The 18,043-nt window shown below is 43.9% G+C and overlaps 1 protein-coding gene across 9 annotated transcripts in view; it reads right to left on the bottom strand.

The window, feature by feature from the left end:
- SCHIP1 (schwannomin interacting protein 1) overlaps nucleotides 1–18,043 on the bottom strand; it is a 145,993-nt gene that overhangs the window by 18,332 nt on the left and 109,618 nt on the right. For all 9 annotated transcript variants that reach the window (XM_070583013.1, XM_070583012.1, XM_070583011.1 and 6 more), the window contains one exon: nucleotides 8,525–8,643. In XM_070583013.1, coding sequence (XP_070439114.1) covers nucleotides 8,525–8,643 — 119 coding nt within the window. The remainder of the gene's footprint in view (nucleotides 1–8,524; nucleotides 8,644–18,043) is intronic.

An 18,043-nucleotide genomic window follows, 5' to 3' on the forward strand; every position in this document is an offset into this window, starting at 1 on the left:
TTCTGTAGATTACCCAATGATTTTTCAAATAGTTTACAAATTCTTTTTTTATACTATCATTTGCAATGATACATACCTTAGAATTACTTATATGAAGGGATTTCTAATTATTAGTACAATTATGAGTACACAATTAGCAAATTATTAGTACACATGTATGAGATTAACATCAAGTTTAACAGATATGTTGTATATTATAAATAGGTTGCCATAGTATGCGCCTGTTAATCACTTCCAGAAAGATGCCACAGGAAGCAAATTCATTGCGCTGAACCAGGACAAGCTCTTTACTCACCCCTGCGGGATATATATGACCACTCTGCTATTCTTCCAGGAAATTATGCAAAAAGCATTACTGCTAGAGACAAAAGGATGATTCGCTTTCCTGGCAGAGTGATGCTGGTCTGACCTGTGACTCCGTAGCAGATTATATATACAGATCCCCAGTCCCTCGCATTCAGAGCTCCTGTGAACCCACTCTCTGTAGGGGCTCTCTAGGTCCCTGTGACCTGTCCAGCTGACCCAGCTCCCGGGGCTATGGCACCCCCCCCCCCCCACCAGCCAAACACAAAAGGAGGCGGTGGTATCTACTATTGGTCTTGTCTCAGCCATTCATCAATAAACCTATAAGAACAAGAAGAAATGAGTTTTGATCTGGGGATGTTGGAATGGTTGCGATAAGTCAACAGTAATCATTATTCAAACCAGCTGCTCAAAAGCTCTCTGGGGAATTTCTATTCTTCACAATATCCACGTGTTTGGAGAGAAGGGCATAGTCTGTTCTAGGTTACACCATCCCCATTGCATATTTTATGAAAAGGACTGTATCAGATTGTATTTACATGTATGTAAATAAAATCTACCTTGGGGTAAGGTAAGAAGAGAGGTGAGAGTCAAATTTATTTTGTGATTACTCTGAGAAAAGCAGACTAGAGAAGGCAGAGAAAAGTTTTCTCCACAACAACAGGTCAGGTTGTAATGTTTGACAAATGAGAGATTTCCTCGATGTCCATTACCAATGACCTCTCTGACTGGTGTTCTCGTAGCAGCAGGCCGGTGTCCATTTCTTTAACAGCAGTAAGTTAAATAAGCTCAGAATCTGAAATATAGTGCTGATTAAGATTAATTTGGTCACGAAAAAAGTATTTCATGTAAAGTATTATACTAATAAGAAAAGGAATATTTTTTCCAAGAACAAGAGTAAACCAAATATTCCTTAGAAATCTTATTTCAAGAATAGGTAATTCATTTTTCTCATTTCAAGCTTTTAAAAGCTTTTTGCCAAAACATTTTTAAATAGAAAAAAATGACAAAGTTCATACAGTCTCAGTTTGAAAAGGCTGATTATGAATTAGCAAACTTTGACAAAAGAAAGGCACTTCCTCTATTTGCCACATTTCAGTATAAGTCAGATTTAATTAGCTGAGTTATGAAGCAATATCAAGAATTCTTTTGCTGCAATATCAGGCATGAAATGTCTTTATGGGATTATTGTAAGCCCAGCTTACATCTAACAGCCTGTCACTCTTAAAAAGTGCTTCAGGAGACACACCAATTAGAAGGACGGGGCTGAAACCCAGAGGACAACTGGGGGCTGACGCTCACGGCAGCAGCCCAAACGCGTCTTCTCGGAAGACCCTCGGGCCACTTCGAAACTTCTCACACAACGCGTGTGCAGTTCATGTTTACAGGTAAATGCACATTCTTTAAAATACATAAACTGAATTCCATTATTTTGCCATAGATCCCACTTAGCTGGGTAGGCCCCGCCTTAAAGGCGCAGCACTTCCGAGTCTATTGCTTGTCCACTTAATTTAAGCCCTCAGCCTCGTTTAAAATGAGTACTGAGCTCCTCAGAGTACGGCACGCATGGAAGACTCGTTTCTGATTATTTAGCTAACTCGACACACATGCTCTGGTGCACTTTGGAATGCCAACTGGTGGCCTGAAACTTCTAACGCCCCCTCAGCACTTTTTGTAGGGTAGAGGGAAGGTACTTCCAGCTCAATGAAAAATTTCAGGGATGGTGAGACGTTCAAAAAAAGTTAATTCTAATAGGGATGGGGAATACGGGTTACAGAGTTGCAACTAAACGTTTCCTAAGGCTGTTCTCCTACATTATTATCGATGAGGGAGAATGACAGTCAGCCTTTGATGGGATAAATCAAAGTTTACAGGGATAAAGCGATATTTTGTAAAAACATTAAGTCTCACTATTAACCATCATCCTAAGGGGGATCCAGAAAGTCATCGCGTTCTCACAGGGGATGATCTCATCCCAGAATGTGGAGATGGAAACATCTGAAAGAACAGGATATAAATAGCCTTCCTTATGGCAAGTCAACAAGTGCAGCTTGTTATGAGCTACTGTGAAATACCTACGTGTTGAGCAGCTGTGTCTCCAAAGGGGTAGATGACTCAGTGATTTTCAAATTCTGCTCTGCCAGAAGAGTTTCAAGTGGGCTTTGGGAGCTGGCCGGGGAAGGATGGAGAGAGGCACCGGAGGGAAATGACTGAGGCGGAATGTTCTGGACAGGGGTACCCCAGTCTCTACCTTTCAGTCTTTCTGAACCAGAGGAAGACGACTTTGTCTTACATACAGGGTTTCTGCACAGGATTTTATTTGAGAAGATATTTCTGCTATTAAACATAATGAAAACTTTCAAGAGACTTCTAGTTAAAGATGGCATATTGAACACAGCTATTTATCTACTCTCTCTTCTGAAATCCTACTAAAACAATATAAAAGGAAGAAAGAAGGTATAAGTCTACATGGACAAAGAAAATGGAAAGGGACACAATGGCACACAAAAAAGCGTGAACAAATGTTGGAAGATAAAACGCAGATGGAGGAGAGGCATCCGACCCTGCCTCACTTTGCCAGGTGCCGCAGCGGGGCTGGCGGACGGAGCACACACTTCATGCAGGAGCCTGCAGTCCGCAGGTGCCTCTGAAGGAAGGGCGGCGGGGTAAGGCTGCATACAGAAAGATGGACTGCACACCTGAAAGGACTGTCTAGACCCTCTGACTTGCCCTGGCCACCTGTGGCCTGGCAGAATGAGCAAGTTTACCGCGTTGAGGGGTTGAATCAGGAGTGCCGGACTGGGGCACACTCGGGCACCACTGAGGGGCAATGAAGTATCTTACTGAAATCAAGGGAATTAAGCAAAGTCCTACACGGTGACCTTCAACTAACCCCCGCTGGAGTCTAAGAGACTGGCAGCCAGGCTTAAAGCTGCTGAGGACGAAGCTGGAGAGCTCTGCTTGTGGCAACTCACAGTCCAAAGGAAAGAGCTTTAGACACTTTTCACTGAATGGGCCCTAATAAAACCGTTGTGTTTTTATTTGACCATTCTGAAATGAAGTTCACCTTTCATCAATTCAACAACTATCTGGTGACTATCTATTAGGCACTATTTTAGTCACAGTTATGGTGGTGAACAGAACAGACAAAGACCTGCTCTCCTGGAGTTCATATTTTGGTGCTAAAGAAAGACTGGATTAAAAAATATATAATACAATGTCAGGTAGTGATAAGGACCACAAAGAAAAACAAATCGGGGTAAGAGGAGGGAGAGCGGCAGGCGTGCTGGGTGTTTCCTTTCTAACTGGTGGTCAGGGGAGGTCACTGTAGGAGACAATGCACATCACCGAGCCCAGCCTTACAGTTTACAAAAGGCTTTTACGGTTTCACACTTGATTATTAATGGACAGAAATCAAAACGAACAAAAAAAATAAACAGAAAAAAACATGGACAATGTAGAGATCAGAAGAAAACATTTAAAAGAATTCAAAAGTAAACCCTCAGTGAAATGAGAAAGTATCATGCCTAAAATTTTGAAAACAAACAAAATGGACAAATTCTTAGAAAAATACAACTCATCAGAACTGACTCAAGAAGAAATAAAATGTGTGTACAATCTCACAGCCATTTAAGAAATGGAAGCAGTTAAAGCAAACACACAAAGTAAACAACAGGCTTCAATAATTATTCCAATATTATGCAGACTTTTCTCAGACAATATGGAAGAGGGAATGGTAGCCAATTCATTTTTAAGCCAGCATAACCCTGATACTAAAGCCAGAGAAAAACATTACAAGAAAAGCATACAACAGACCCATGTCAGTCATGAATATCGATGTAAAAATTCTAAACAAAGTAACATAAATAAAATCCAATAGTGTCTGAAAAAGAAAATAATACCCCCAACCAATTTTGCTTTAGGTATGCAAATATATATACTATACTATATACTAGGTATGCAAGGATTGCTCAATATTTGAAAAATCTGTAAATGTAATTCTTTAATTCATTAACAGATTAATACAGCAAATCATATAATCATCTCAACAGAAGCAGAAAAAGCATATGATAAAGTTAAATACCCATTTATCATAAAAATTCTTTGTAAATTATGGATAAGGGAACATCATTAATCTCATAAAGAGAAACATTAAAGAAAAAATTAACATCATCTTAAATGGGGAAATATAAGAAGCATCCATTTAACATGAGAAATGAGTTAAAGATTCCAACTACTACCATTTTTAATCCTCAGTATATCAGGGTACCTACCCAGTGCAATAAAACAAAGAAGACAGAGGCATGAGGATTGGAAAGGAATAAATAAAATTGATATTTTTTGGATGATATTGTTTAAAAATCCCAAAGAATCGACAGACTTTATTAGAAATAATAGGATAGTAGAGAAATAATAGGTGCAATAGTAGCAAGGTGGCTGGACATAAGACAAGTATACAAAGTAGGCTGCATTTCTGTTCACCAGCAGCAAACGATGAGAGAGCACTACCAAAGAGAATGTAATATCAGAATATCAAATATCTAGAAATAAATATAACAAAGTATACAGTATCTTTAAATGGAAACTTATAAACCTCTGATAGGAAATATAAGATCTAAATAAAGGAGAGACAGGCCCTGTTTACTGATAGAAAGATCTGATATTGTGAAAATGTAATTCTCTCCTAAACTGATCTACAGATTCAATGCAGTTCAATGCAATTCAAAATCCCGAGAGAGTATTCTGCTGAGCATGATTTGATGATTTAAAATTTGTATGGAAGAACGAAAAAGCAAGAAAAGGCAGTACACTCTGACAAAAAGAACAAACAGGAGGCTTGCCTGTCCAGGTGTCAGCATTTATTTTGAAGTTATAGTAATTAAGACCATATGATGTTGGTTCAGGGGATAGAAACACTAACCAATGAAAAGAACGTATTCCCATTAATGTATAGTATATACAGAAGTGGTCTGCCAGATCACTGAGTAAAAGAGGGATCGTTTAACAAATATGATGGAAAAACGGTTATGTGGGGGCCGGCCCCGTGACCGAGTGGTTAAGTTCTCGCGCTCCGCTTCAGCAGCCTGGGGTTCGCCAGTTCAGATCCTACGCACTGCTCATCAAGCCAGGCTGTGGCAGCATCCCACACGGAAGAGCTAGAATGACTTGCAACTGGGATATACAGCTATCCACTGGGGCTTTGGGGAGGAAAAAAGGGAAAGATTGGCAACAAATGTTAGCTCAGGGCCAATCTTCCTCACCAAGAAAAAAAAAAAAGGCAAGAAAATAATGGTCATGCGTAGGGAAAAAGATGAAATCCGACTTCTCCTCCATACCCTAATCAAGAAAACAAATCTTGATTGATTATAGACTTTAAAAAAAATCCAACACTTTCAATTCTTGGTAGGAAATCTAGGTTACTATCTTTTGGAACTTGGCTTCAAAGATTTTTTTATATAAGACACAGAAAGTACTGACTATAAAAGAAAAGTCAGCTAAAAATCCCTATATTAAAATTAAGAACCTGTCATCATAAAAGACACATTGAGGAAGAGAAAAGACAAGTTACAACCTGGGAGAAGATATTTGCAATACATCCGACATACTAAGGATTAGTACCATGACCAGGGAACTCCAATAAGTCAATTAACAAAAAGCAGAATCTAACAGTAATCTGGACATAAGACCCAAACAGACATTTCATAGAAGGGAAAACAAAGACAGCTAATAAACACAATGAAAAAACCACTTAATAACCTATTCAATTAACAAAAACGTAAAAGAAATTGGCAATACCAAGTGTTAGAAAGGCTATGGATCCACAGGATCTCTGAAACTCTGGTAACTTGCTGCAATCATTTTGGAAAACAGTTTGGCATTATGTTCTAAATGTGAACATTCATGTTTTTTCCTAGTAATTCCACTCCTAGGTATACACCAAAGAGAAACTCTTGCACATGGAGAGCAGACATGCACAAGAATGTCTACAATTAGAAGCAGCAGTGTTTACCAGAGCAAAAGCTTTGGAACCACCCAGCGCCTGTTGCCAGAAGAGCGGCCGAGTGAGCTGGGACGCATCCACACAGTGGAGAGTGGGCAGCACACACGGCCGGAGACTGGCCAAGGGGAAAATGAGGCTATTTTAATTTCAGGACAAACAATGAAATTTCCCAAGTAATCATAGTTTACTACACGGGTCAGTGTGAATAATATAAGATTTTAATAATGCAAACGTGGAGCAGGTATTTGACCCCAAACTGTGAAATAATTATAAAGGGAGAATGGATGGGCGGACGGAATAAATAGATACATCTGGGAAGGCTATAAAAAGAGTTAAATCCCAATTTTCTATAGTTGGTCATCAACAGATAGTTATTTAAAAGTAAAAGGTAAGAAGATCAGCATTTTACTTAGAGATATGTAGGTAAACACCAGAAGAAACAACCAAAGAGTTAACGGTTCCTGTTTCTGGAGAGTGGGACAAGGATAGGACAGGGCACTGCTACTTTTATTTTGTGTTGTCACTATACACCTTGTAGTTATTATTAATTCTAGCTTACTTTCAAAGCCATATATACATACATACACATACATATCTATATCTATATATATAAATAAACTTTGATTTTCAAACAAAACTCCCCATTCAGACCAGACAGATATGATGCTGCTGAGCAGAGATGGGGTTTCTAGGAGAAAACTTTTTGGTGCTCTGGGGATGAGAGCAGTAGCAGAGATCTGTAAGACTCTACAGTCCAATCCCCTTATTTTTACAAAAATGAGAAAACTGAGGCATGGTAAAACTAAGTAAGCTGTTCAAGTCTCAAAATCAGAAGCTGACGGGGACGAATCCTCAGGCCTCCAGGTCTCTAGGCCAGAGCTCGCCTGCCACATCCCACTGGGAGGGGAAGGGCTGCTCCTACAGCTGAGGGATAGGGGACGGACACAGGAGCAGAGCGAGGGCACCTGCGAGGCTGCGCTGGCACCCAGAGTGGAAGACACGCTTTAACACAGTGTGGCCAGACTACTGCGCCTGCCTCGAGGGACGAGCCCACCTGCAGTGACTCCTAAATATGCATATATGTGAGCATGTGTGTGCTGATTTTTGCTGATTTAGATGAATCTCTAAGGATCAGACTGAAGTACAAGGCTTACTGAAAGCTGGATAGATATAAATAGATATTAAAGCGTCTAATTCCAGGCTTCCCATGAAGGAGAGAGTGGAAATCTGTTGGTTGAATGAATGCATGAATGCTATCAGGTGTGTCCCATACCTGGCTCAACGTGGTAAACATCCCTAGTCTTTACACAGGGAACACGTGCTGTCAGCGGGAAGGAAGACACAGACGTCCTGAGAAGGACAGACATTCGGGGAGGGATGAAGAGAGCACTGACGGGTCTTCAGTTCCTCCCATCTTCCTTAAAACAATGTTCTACGTGCTTCAATCACTCGCAACACCTGTACCCATACGAGTTAACGCTGCAGACTGTGTACACCCTCGCTAATCAAAGTGCGACCCGTGGACTGGCAGCGTGGGCGTCAGCTGGGAGCTTGTCAGAAATGCAGAATCTTCAGTCCCACCTACTGAATCAGAATCAGCATTTTAACAAAATCCCCAGGTGATTCATATGGACATTAAGGAGCTCTGGTTTACAACCTTGTTTTCCAGGTCAATTATAATTTTAATATATTTTAATTGGAATTAGAAGCTATGCAAACGACCGACAATATCCTGAAATAAATTAAGATAAAGAAACATCACCTGGAGGATGGGTTAAGCACTATGACAGACACTGAAAGAGCAAAGTGGGACTTGTATTTCTTAGTGATGGATGTTAACTGCAGGCACGTCTACCAGGGTGACGCTGGATGCTTTGGGACTGCTTAATGGGAAAGCTGGTGTCTGCACACTTCTCTAAGCATCAGCTGGCTTAAGAGTGTGCCTCGATCCCCCATCACATGCAAGGTCAGAACTGTATCTAGAAAAAAATGAAATATGGAAATCTGACCTTAAGTGGCTGGGCAAATGGGCCAGAAACTAAAAACCAAAAAACAAACCCAACAAACAGGTGGGGAGGGGTCTGTCTAGAACCCACATAAAGGTGGTGGTATTATGGGGAAAAAAAAATCCGGGGATTTAAAGGATATCTTTTATTAAACATAGTCAGATGACAAAACCAATTAGGAACATACCAGGAAATCAACTGAATGCGCACTCACCGAGAGGAGAGGCTGGGCTTCCCGCTCCTGCTGCAGCTGGTGTAAAGCCCGGGCCCGTCATCAAAGAAGCTGCCGAGGGCCAGCTTCTGTCGGATCGATTCTCGCTCATTTTTCTGTGCCTAAAATTTCAGGAAAATAAAAAAATGCTGATGAGCGGGCTGCTGCATCAGAACCACAGGCAGGCTAACCGCTAAGGTTCTTAGAATTGTAACATTAGAGGAAAATAAACAGGCCACAGCACAAGAGCATGTGCATTATTAAGAGCTGAAGCTAAACCGCCCTCCGGGTTCCACCTCCACAGGCACCTGCAACCCTTCAGAGCCTCTGTGATCCCGGGGCTGGGAAATCAGCATCACGGGACCCAGCGAGCTGCACCAGCACAGACCCAGGCTACGTGGTGCTGTTCCCTCTCTTCTTTTCCCTGCTGGATATGACAAAGTCAGTAGTGGAGGGTGAGCGCTTTGTTCTAAATCAAATTGCTTTTATCCCATATGTGGCCTTTCCCTGGATCTTGTCTTCTCTCTTCCTTACATTGTCCCTTCAGCCCACTTACTCTATGGCAAGAACATTAATTCATTCAACCAACAGGCACCAAGCCTCTGAGAGATGGCTGGTGTCACACTACGGTGCTGGAGCCCAGCCGAGGATGAGCGGACCCAGGCCCTGCCTCCATCTAGCTTACGGTCTTTTTTCTTCTTGACGATTGGCCCTGAGCCAACATCTGTTGCCAATCTTCCTTTTTTTTCCATCTTCTCCCCAAAGCCCCCCAGTACATAGCTGTATATTCTAACTGTAAGTCCTTCTGGTTGAGCTATGCCACCTCAGCATGGCCTGATGAGCGATGCCAGGTCCGCATCCAGGATCTGACCCGGCGAAACCCTGGGCCGCTGAAGTGGAGCGCACGAACTTAACCACTCGGCCACGGGGCCGGCCCCGTAGCTTACAGTCTTGAGGGGGAATACTGTTTCTGTTCAAGAGTTATCCTGATCTCACCAGGTTTAGAATGTGAGGAACCCTAACACTGTGTCTGGAATAACTGGAGAACTCTGACCCATGTGTTTCATATTTTGAAAGGAAATCAGGTGGGTGTGCAGAGGACAAGGATGTGGTAAGCTACACGGCTGTGAGAATTTGGACATGTTTACAACACTTGGCTTCCCATAAAAGTCTCATAAAAACTCACCACGCTGAACTTTTAAACGCGTTACACAACAGGAGAGAAGATTATAAATGTTTCCTTAGTTAAAAATAAAACAACTCCAAAAGCAAACATACCGGGTTAGAAATCCTGGGTGAGAATTAGATTTTGGCGTTCTGTTTTGTGGGATGATAAAGGTTGTCAGAAGCACCATTTTATGTTCTGAGCAGGGGGCATAAGGCCAGGCGAGCAAATTATACTATACAAGTCAGCTCACAAGATTGGATGTGCCTACGGACGCCATCATGGCCCCTGGATTCTCCCGGTAGGAGGTTCTGGAGCCACATCTGCTGCCACCAGTCCCCAGAAGTTACACGTGAAAGCCCTGAGCCATCCTCTGAGCATCACTGCGTCACAGTGATGAAATGCACCACCTGGAGGAAGAGCAGGCTGATATGGGGCTTCCTTTCCCCGAGGGGAAGGGCGGGAGACTGCAGGCGGAGGCTGCCCTGTCCCACACGGTAGTCACCAGTCACATGTGGCTATTTACACTTGAATTAAAAATTAATTAAAATTAAAAATCCAGTTCCTCAGCTAGAATAGCTGCATTTCAAGAGCTCCACAGCCACAGGTGGCTAGTGGATACCATACTGGACAGTGCAGAAAATATGACAGCACAGTTCTGCAAAGACAGTGGTTCCCAATTGCCAGCTTCAACAGGCTGCATCAGAATTTCCTGGAGAGTCTTTAAAATACACATTCCCACTGCTTCTCAGGCTTTTGGCTGAGATCAAGTGTAAAATACACATCCCCAGGCTCTAGCACCAGACATTTAGTTTCAATAGGATTGAGAACTCTATTCTCCTCTTCTCTAACATTTTTTAATCCTTGGACACCATAAGCATTTTTCAACCCCCACACTTAGTGATTATATCTGTCTATACAGATATTCCTCCATGGTGGCATGTACCAGTGGAATTGCGTCATATCACGAGCTATAAGAGTGTGTGTGCGTGCACGTGTGCAACGCAGCCACAAAGTGAGAGACTGCTTTTATACAGTTGCAGATGTATGCTGGTTTCACACTGTTTTCTGGGCTAGCACAGCACGGAGTCCGGAGGGAGTGCCCATAAGGTTGTAAAGGGAAGAATGCTTTTAATTTCACCAAGCACTGGGAACTGTGCTGCTGGGAGCCTTAGTTAAGACAATCCCACCCCCCCACCCCCACCTTTCAAATATGCAGGGCTGGTACTTGTGATTGTCCTGCCCAAACAGAACCATATCCCTTGACGTCTTTAAAACAAATTGATTTCAAAATCTCAAAATCTGCTATGCAGGTGTAGTGTAGTGAGTGAGCCTATTTCTCAATCCATCTAACAGACAAAAGAGACTCTCACCCAACCTCCTCTGCTCAGAAAACTCAGGTGGAGTTGAACGTCCAAATGCACAGTCAGCAGGTGACAAGGCGAGTGCTGACGACCGCTGTGCAACAAGACGCTGGTGTCCCACAGTAGCCTGGGTCTGGAGAGGCTTTATTTAAAGAAAACACCTACCACAAATATGGGCTGTGAGCATGCCCTTGATTCCACGTCGCTCTCTCCTGATTTACCGGGTCTGGCAGAGCCACAGATATGGGGGAAGGCCTTAAAAATATCTCTGTTTACATTAACTACAATCTTTATACCCCAATACATTAACAGCTCAAAGAGGGCTGTTTTATAACACACGATCTTCTTCCCGTCTCTGTCTCTTTCTGGATCCCACTGAACAAATCAAGACAAGCATAAAGAATATAAATGCCACCCCAAATCCCACCACTTAGACACAGATGATTGGTAACATTTTGGTATTTTTGGTGTATTTCTTTCTAGTTTTAAAACCTTATGTATTTGTTCCCTTTTTATAAAACTGAGATCATTTTGTTTATTATATTTTGAGAACTTCCCTCACATCATTTAACATTCCTTAAAAACACAATTTTTAATGGCTGCCTATTATTCTATCCTATGGAGTTACCTTCTATTGTTAGCCATTTGGGTTGCATCCAATTAAAAAACCCTAGAGGTTAGCATTTTTACATAACCCCTGCCCACCTGTCTGATGAATCTCCTCAGGGTAAGTTCTTGGAAGCGGAGTCACGAGATCAGTGGAGTGTGAACGTTTGTGGGTGCTCTTGACACATTTTGTCACATTGCTCCAGAGAAAACCTGTTCCAGTTTACATGCCCCCCAGCCACGTCACAGAGTGCAGCTCTCACTATATCTTGGCTAACACTGAGTATTTTCACTTAAAAAAAATGCTGTTGTTTTCCATTTAACAGTCAAAAAGTGGTATTCTTAATTTCTTTGATTACCTGTGAGATCAAATATTTAAATGTTTTTTAGTTACTGTACTTGCTTTTCTCTGAATTACTCCTAGCTTTGCTTATTTTTCTATAAGGGTTTGAGAGTTCTGAAAATTTTATATTAAGGGTACTTAGTCCTTTTGAGTTTTAAAGCTAAGTGTTATGTCCTTAAGTCAACAGCTTGCGTCTTCTGTCTTGTCCTTAATGGCTGTGTGCTCGGAAAGCCCTTCCCAGTCCACAGGTAAAGAGCCTTGCTTGATACGGGGGACTGAAGGAGAGAGCTATGTGAGCTCCTCAGCAGCAGTACCTGGCCCATGGTGACGGAAATCTGCCACAATCGGTAGCTATTATGATTATTTTTTTAAAGTTTTATTTTTTTCCTTTTTCTCCCCAAAGCCCCCCGGTACATAGTTGTATATTCTTAGTTGTGGGTCCTTCTAGTAGTGGCATGTGGGACGCCGCCTCAGCATGGCTGGATGAGTGGTACCATGTGTGCGCCCAGGATTCGAACCGACGAAACACTGGGCCGCCTGCAGCGGAGCGTGCGAACTTAACCACTCGGCCACGGGGCCGGCCCCCAGTTCCTGCTTTGCAATGAGGAAGTGGAGGGGGACGGAAGGGTGCCCTGCTGTTAGAGAGAAGAGCCAGGACTCAGGTCTGTCTTTCTGCTCTTCCACACTGACCAGTGAGCTGCCTAGGGGAATAATGGTGGACGCCATGTTTGGGACATAATTTGAGACTTAAAGAGTGATGGATCTTCTTCCCTGACATGGAAGTGACGCCTTCTCAGAAAAGGGGAAAACACTTGACTGCACAGCACACATTCCAAGGTCCGATCAGAACAAAAAATATTACAAGGCCAACAGCTTCTCCTCCGAGCTGCTCTCCTGACACCACTGCACAGTCTTCCTTTTGGAACAAATGCGATTCCTAATGTCCCAAGTAACGATGATTCAACTGACTAGTAAAATAGTTTTTCTCTCAAAACTCAACAACTGGAACCTAATTTCCTTTTGGTGGCTCACATGTGTAAGAGTGTGTGTGCGTGTGCAGTTTCAAAGTTCTTGTGTTCTCTAAGGAATTATCCCAGCAGGGCGATTCTGTCTTCCAGCTGCCCGCAGCCCAGACGCCCCGGGGAGGAACGGGAAAGGGAGAGGCTGACCAACCACTGCACCGTCTGGCTGCTTATGGCACGCAGAGCCCCATCCACTCCTAAAGGGCCTTGGGAAAGACCCTCAGAAAACATCTAAAATGGTCACGGCTAGCCAAAAGCAGGAGGACAGCTGAGGGACAGTGCTCACCACTCGAGACAGAGAAGCCAGCAGGACAGATGAGCGTCAACGCTGCTTAGAAACTCGCCACTGTCCCCGCCCGACGCCGAACTCCCTGCCACCTCCCTTCGTGCCCGGGCGGATGAGGCTTGCTGTGGCTTCTGAGGGCGCCGTGCGAGGTGCCATCTCAGGACACAGACCGCTGAGCTCTCTCAGACCCCACCGCGACCGCAGCCTGGCCCACCGCGCCGCTGAGCTCTCTCAAACCCCACCGCGACCACGGCCTGGCCCACCGCGCCGCTGTTCTGCTGCAGTTCCGGAAACTTAACAAGAACAGGGCGCTTGGAAAAAGAAATAAGAAGCTGAATGTTTTGCTTGGGGAGATATTATCCATCTCCAAACCAAGTACCTCCCCAAGTCCTTTCCAGACTTTTTTCGGGCTGTGACGTGTATCCATCCCTGCACACTGATTACACTCCTGAGCCCCCTCCTCAGGTCCTGCCTTCATCCCTCCGGCCCAGCTCACCTTGCTAGCAGCACTGTGGTGTGTCTGGTCTCTGAAGCAGGCGCCCTCTAGTCTTTCAGACGCTGATCTGCACATAAATTTATAAGCAGAAGATTGGGTATCTTCTGCATTTCTCAAATTTACTTAATTAAACTATTTTTTTTATTGAGGCCATAATAGTTTATAACATTGTGAAATTTCAGTTGTACATAATTATTTGTCAGTCATCATATAAGTGTGCCCCTTCACCCCCTGTGCCTGCCCCCCAACCCCCTTCCCCTCTGGTAACCACTAATCTGTTCTCTTTGTCGATGTGTTTGTTTATCTTCCACACATGAGTGAAATCATGCGGTGTTTGTCTTTCTCAGTCTGGCTTATTTCACTTAACATAATACCCTCAAGGTCCATCCGTGTTGTTGTGAATGGGACAATTTTGTCTTTTTTATGGCTGAGTAGCATTCCATTGTGTATGTGTACCGCATCTTCTTTATCCAGTTATCAGTCGATGGGCACTTAGGTTGCTTCCATGTCTTGGCTACTGTGAATAATGCTGCAGTGAACATAGGGGTGCGTAAGTGTCTTTGAATTGTTGATTTCAAGTTCTTTGGATAAATACCCTGTAGTGGGATAGATGGGTCATATAGTATTTCTATTTTTAGTTTTTTGAGGCATCTCCAGACTGTTTTCCATAGTGGCTGCACCAGTTTGCATTCCCACCAGCAGTGTTTGAGGGTTCCCTTTTCCCCACATCCTTTCCAACATTTGTTATTTTTTTGTCTAGGTAATTATAGCCATTCTAACAAGTATAAGGTGACATCTAAGTGTAGTTTTGATTTGCATTTTCCTGATGATTAGTGATGTTGAACATCTTTTCATGCGCCTGTTGGCCATCTGTATATCTTCTTTGAAAAATGTCTGTTCATATCCTCTGCTCATTTTTTGATCAGATTGTTTTTTTGTTTTTGAGTTGTATGAGTTCTTTACATATTTTGGACATTAACCCCTTGTCAGACGTATGCTTTGCAAATATTTTCTCCCAGTTGGTTGTCTTTTTGTTTTGTTCATGGTTTCCTTTGTCTTGCAGAAGCTCTTTAGTCTGATGTAGTTCCATTTGTTTATTTCTTCTTTTGTTTCCCTTGCCTGAGTAGACATGATATTTGAAAAGATGCTTCTAAGACTGATGTCAAAGAGTGTGTGGCCTATGTTTTCTTCTAGGAGTTTTATGGTTTCACACCTTACCTTCAAAGTCTTTAATCCATTTTGAGTTAATTTTTGTGTATGGCAAAAGATAACAGTCTTTCATTCTTTTGCATGTGGCTGTCCAGTTTTCCCAACACCATTTATTGAAGAGACTTTCTCCATTTTATGTTCTTGGCTCCTTTGTTGAAGATGAGCTGTCCACAGACGTGTGATTTTATTTCTGGGTTTTCAATTCTGTTCTATTTGTCTGTTTTTGTGCCAGTATCATGCTGAACAAACTGCATTTTTGTGGGGGCAGCTGTGGGACCACTAGGGTTCTCAGGAACACACTTTGGGAAATAATATCCTAAAACTAAACCTAGAGCCAGTTGGTGCTTAGGGCACTGCAGACAGCTGCTTCCTATGACTCCTGCACAGACAACGACACCCACGTAACAAGAAGGGCCTGTCTGATTAAGAGGAAGATAAAGAAGCTTGGCCTAGAGAATCAGAGGACCCAAATGATGGGAGTGGCCCCGTGGTGCCATGGGGAGAAAGGCAGTGCAAGCTGGAGCAGCAACAAGCAGGCCTGGATGGGGTTCAGCTGTGGGGAAGCGGAACAAGAGGAAGGAAACTACTTCTCCCAATTTCCTGTCCTCCCTGGATCGATCGTCCCCAGCTCCATCTGTTTGTCACTTCACCTGTTCACCATGGGCACTGGAAGAACGTGTGGCAAGCGGATGTGCTTGATTTAGAACGCTGTCTCAGTACTCAATTCACAACTAATCCCGGAAGGTACCACTTCCAGCACCCTCCTTTCTGCATTGCTGAACTGTTGCCCGGTCAGTGCCGCTCACACTTCGGGGTGCATATGAATCCCCTGGGCATCTTGTTAAGATGCGGGTTCTAATTCAGGGGCAGGGCCTGAGACCGCATTTCTAAGAGGCCCCAGGAGCTGTGAGGGGTTGGATGCCTCACAGAAGGTCCTCTCTAAGAAGCCTCAAGGGCTCTGTAATGCTCTTTCTCCTGCTTCTACATTAGTGTTACACACAGGCTGCAAGAGATGCCAGCGACAGCAATGAAGTAAACACTTTCCACCAATGGGAAAGAGCAAAGCAAGGCGCCACTGAGGAAAAACTTCCTTAGGACTGGGGCCGCATTATTCCAGAAGCTGATGAAAACACTGGTCCCCCACGGACCATAAAGGAACTCAGGATGCCAGGAGGTGGCTGTGACACTGGTGTGCCAAGTGAACATGCACACACAAGGTGGCCCTCTCTTCACAAGTTTCTTTAAACCAGGAATTCTCAAACTTGATCATGCACGAGAATCACCTGGAGGGCTTTTACGCAGACTATTTTTCTGATTCAGAAGGTCGGTGGGGGGGGGGGGGGAGGTTGAGAACGTGCATTTTTAACGATGTACCCAGATGGTGCTGATGCTGCTGGTTCAGACAACCGAACAGGTCCAGCAGCTAGATGACACAGCGCTGATTCCTCTTTCACTGAGTGCAAATCTGTTCCAGGTGGAATGGCCAGGCCCTGGACCCAGGTGGATTTCATTTGTGGCCGTCTGGCCTCGGCCAAGGCCTTGCCAGGATCCTGTTTTGAAGCAATTAACGATCCCCTTGCTTCAGTGCAACCTACTGCCTGGTGATACGTGGCATCATGGCCACTAGCAGCACCCACCAGGGAATGCCGCTGGGGTCCGGGGGCCCCGCAGAAGTTCCTCCTTTAGGAACATGGGAGTCTCTCTCATCTCTCTCCTCAGCTTGGAAGAGAGAGCGCTTTACTCCAGCATCTGGGGGCCCGCCTGCCGGCGGGGGCTCTTTGATACCAAGAACCAGAACCACAGAACTTATTTGTTCATTAGGCAGATTTTATTAATTTTCTCTAAAACAAAATCAGACAAAACCCAAATATATTGATGTTACTTTCTAATTGTTTTCTCACTGAAACAACCATGGGTTTGTCACAGATCAAAATATGAAAATGACATTATATAAGAAAATAAATGGTACGCTTTTGAATGTCAGTGCATAAGTACCGGCACCCTGCAGATTATTTCAAGTTCTTGCATCTTATTTTATCCCCTGGGAAGAGCTTTTCAATTATCAGTTGAAATGTAAGTTAAATAACCTGGTATCTTTCCACTGTATCACTGAATGGATATGAAGTCTGGACATTTTCTTTTCAGTCTGTATTTTTGACGTTTTCCATTTCAGACACTTCCGCTAAACCATCCAGAAAGCTTTCCTGAAATGCTGTTGAAATCTCTGATCTTTGCATTCCGGCACCGATCTGCCTAAACAAGTCCTCTGGACGAGTTGTCAGCTGGGCTGCCTGGGCAATGCTGAGGCCTGGGTTCAGCCTGCTCAGCATCAGCATCATGGGAGAGCTGGCCTTGGAAACCCCAAGTCAAGGAGGGGCCCCCACAGGGACGGCCTCTAGGGTCAGGGCCTTCTGACAGCTGTTTCACGTGAGAACTGGCCAACATCAAAGGTGCTGGGATGCCAGCCCAGAGGATGGCCATGTTTGTTCACAGTTAGCCCTGAGGATGGTTTTGCCTCTTGAGTGCATTCCTGCGCCTCATGCTACAGGAAGGCGATATGCACAGAAGCAGGCAGACAGAAGTGCTGCCGGGCACAGTCCCTGAAGCCTGAAGGTCCTGGGTGTTAAGGACAGGAGCAAAGGTATTGGACAGACACCTTTGTTAGGTGCCGAAGTTCAGGACCACTCACCGGCTGAATGGGAACCTCGGTGAAGGAAGAGGAGTCCCAGGGGCAATGCACAAAGGTGACCACTGGAGTGGATGCATTCCAACACTAAATCCTGGAAGGACACAGCTGAAAACTAATGCTTCCCTCCCCTATGGGCAGCACATCCAAAACACGACGTGCGGGCAGCATCCTGAGCTCTCTGCTTCTCAAATGATGGCCTGCAGAGGCTACAGCGGTGCCCCCTTCTCCTCGGGGGATAAGTACCGAGACCCCCAGGGGACGCCTGAAACCACAGATGTACTGTTTGACCCTGTATCTACTGTTTTTCCTACACATACATACCTATGAAAGTTTAATTTACAA

The sequence above is a fragment of the Equus przewalskii genome, chromosome 18 (assembly GCF_037783145.1).
Source record: "Equus przewalskii isolate Varuska chromosome 18, EquPr2, whole genome shotgun sequence".
Classification (NCBI taxonomy): domain Eukaryota; kingdom Metazoa; phylum Chordata; class Mammalia; order Perissodactyla; family Equidae; genus Equus; species Equus przewalskii.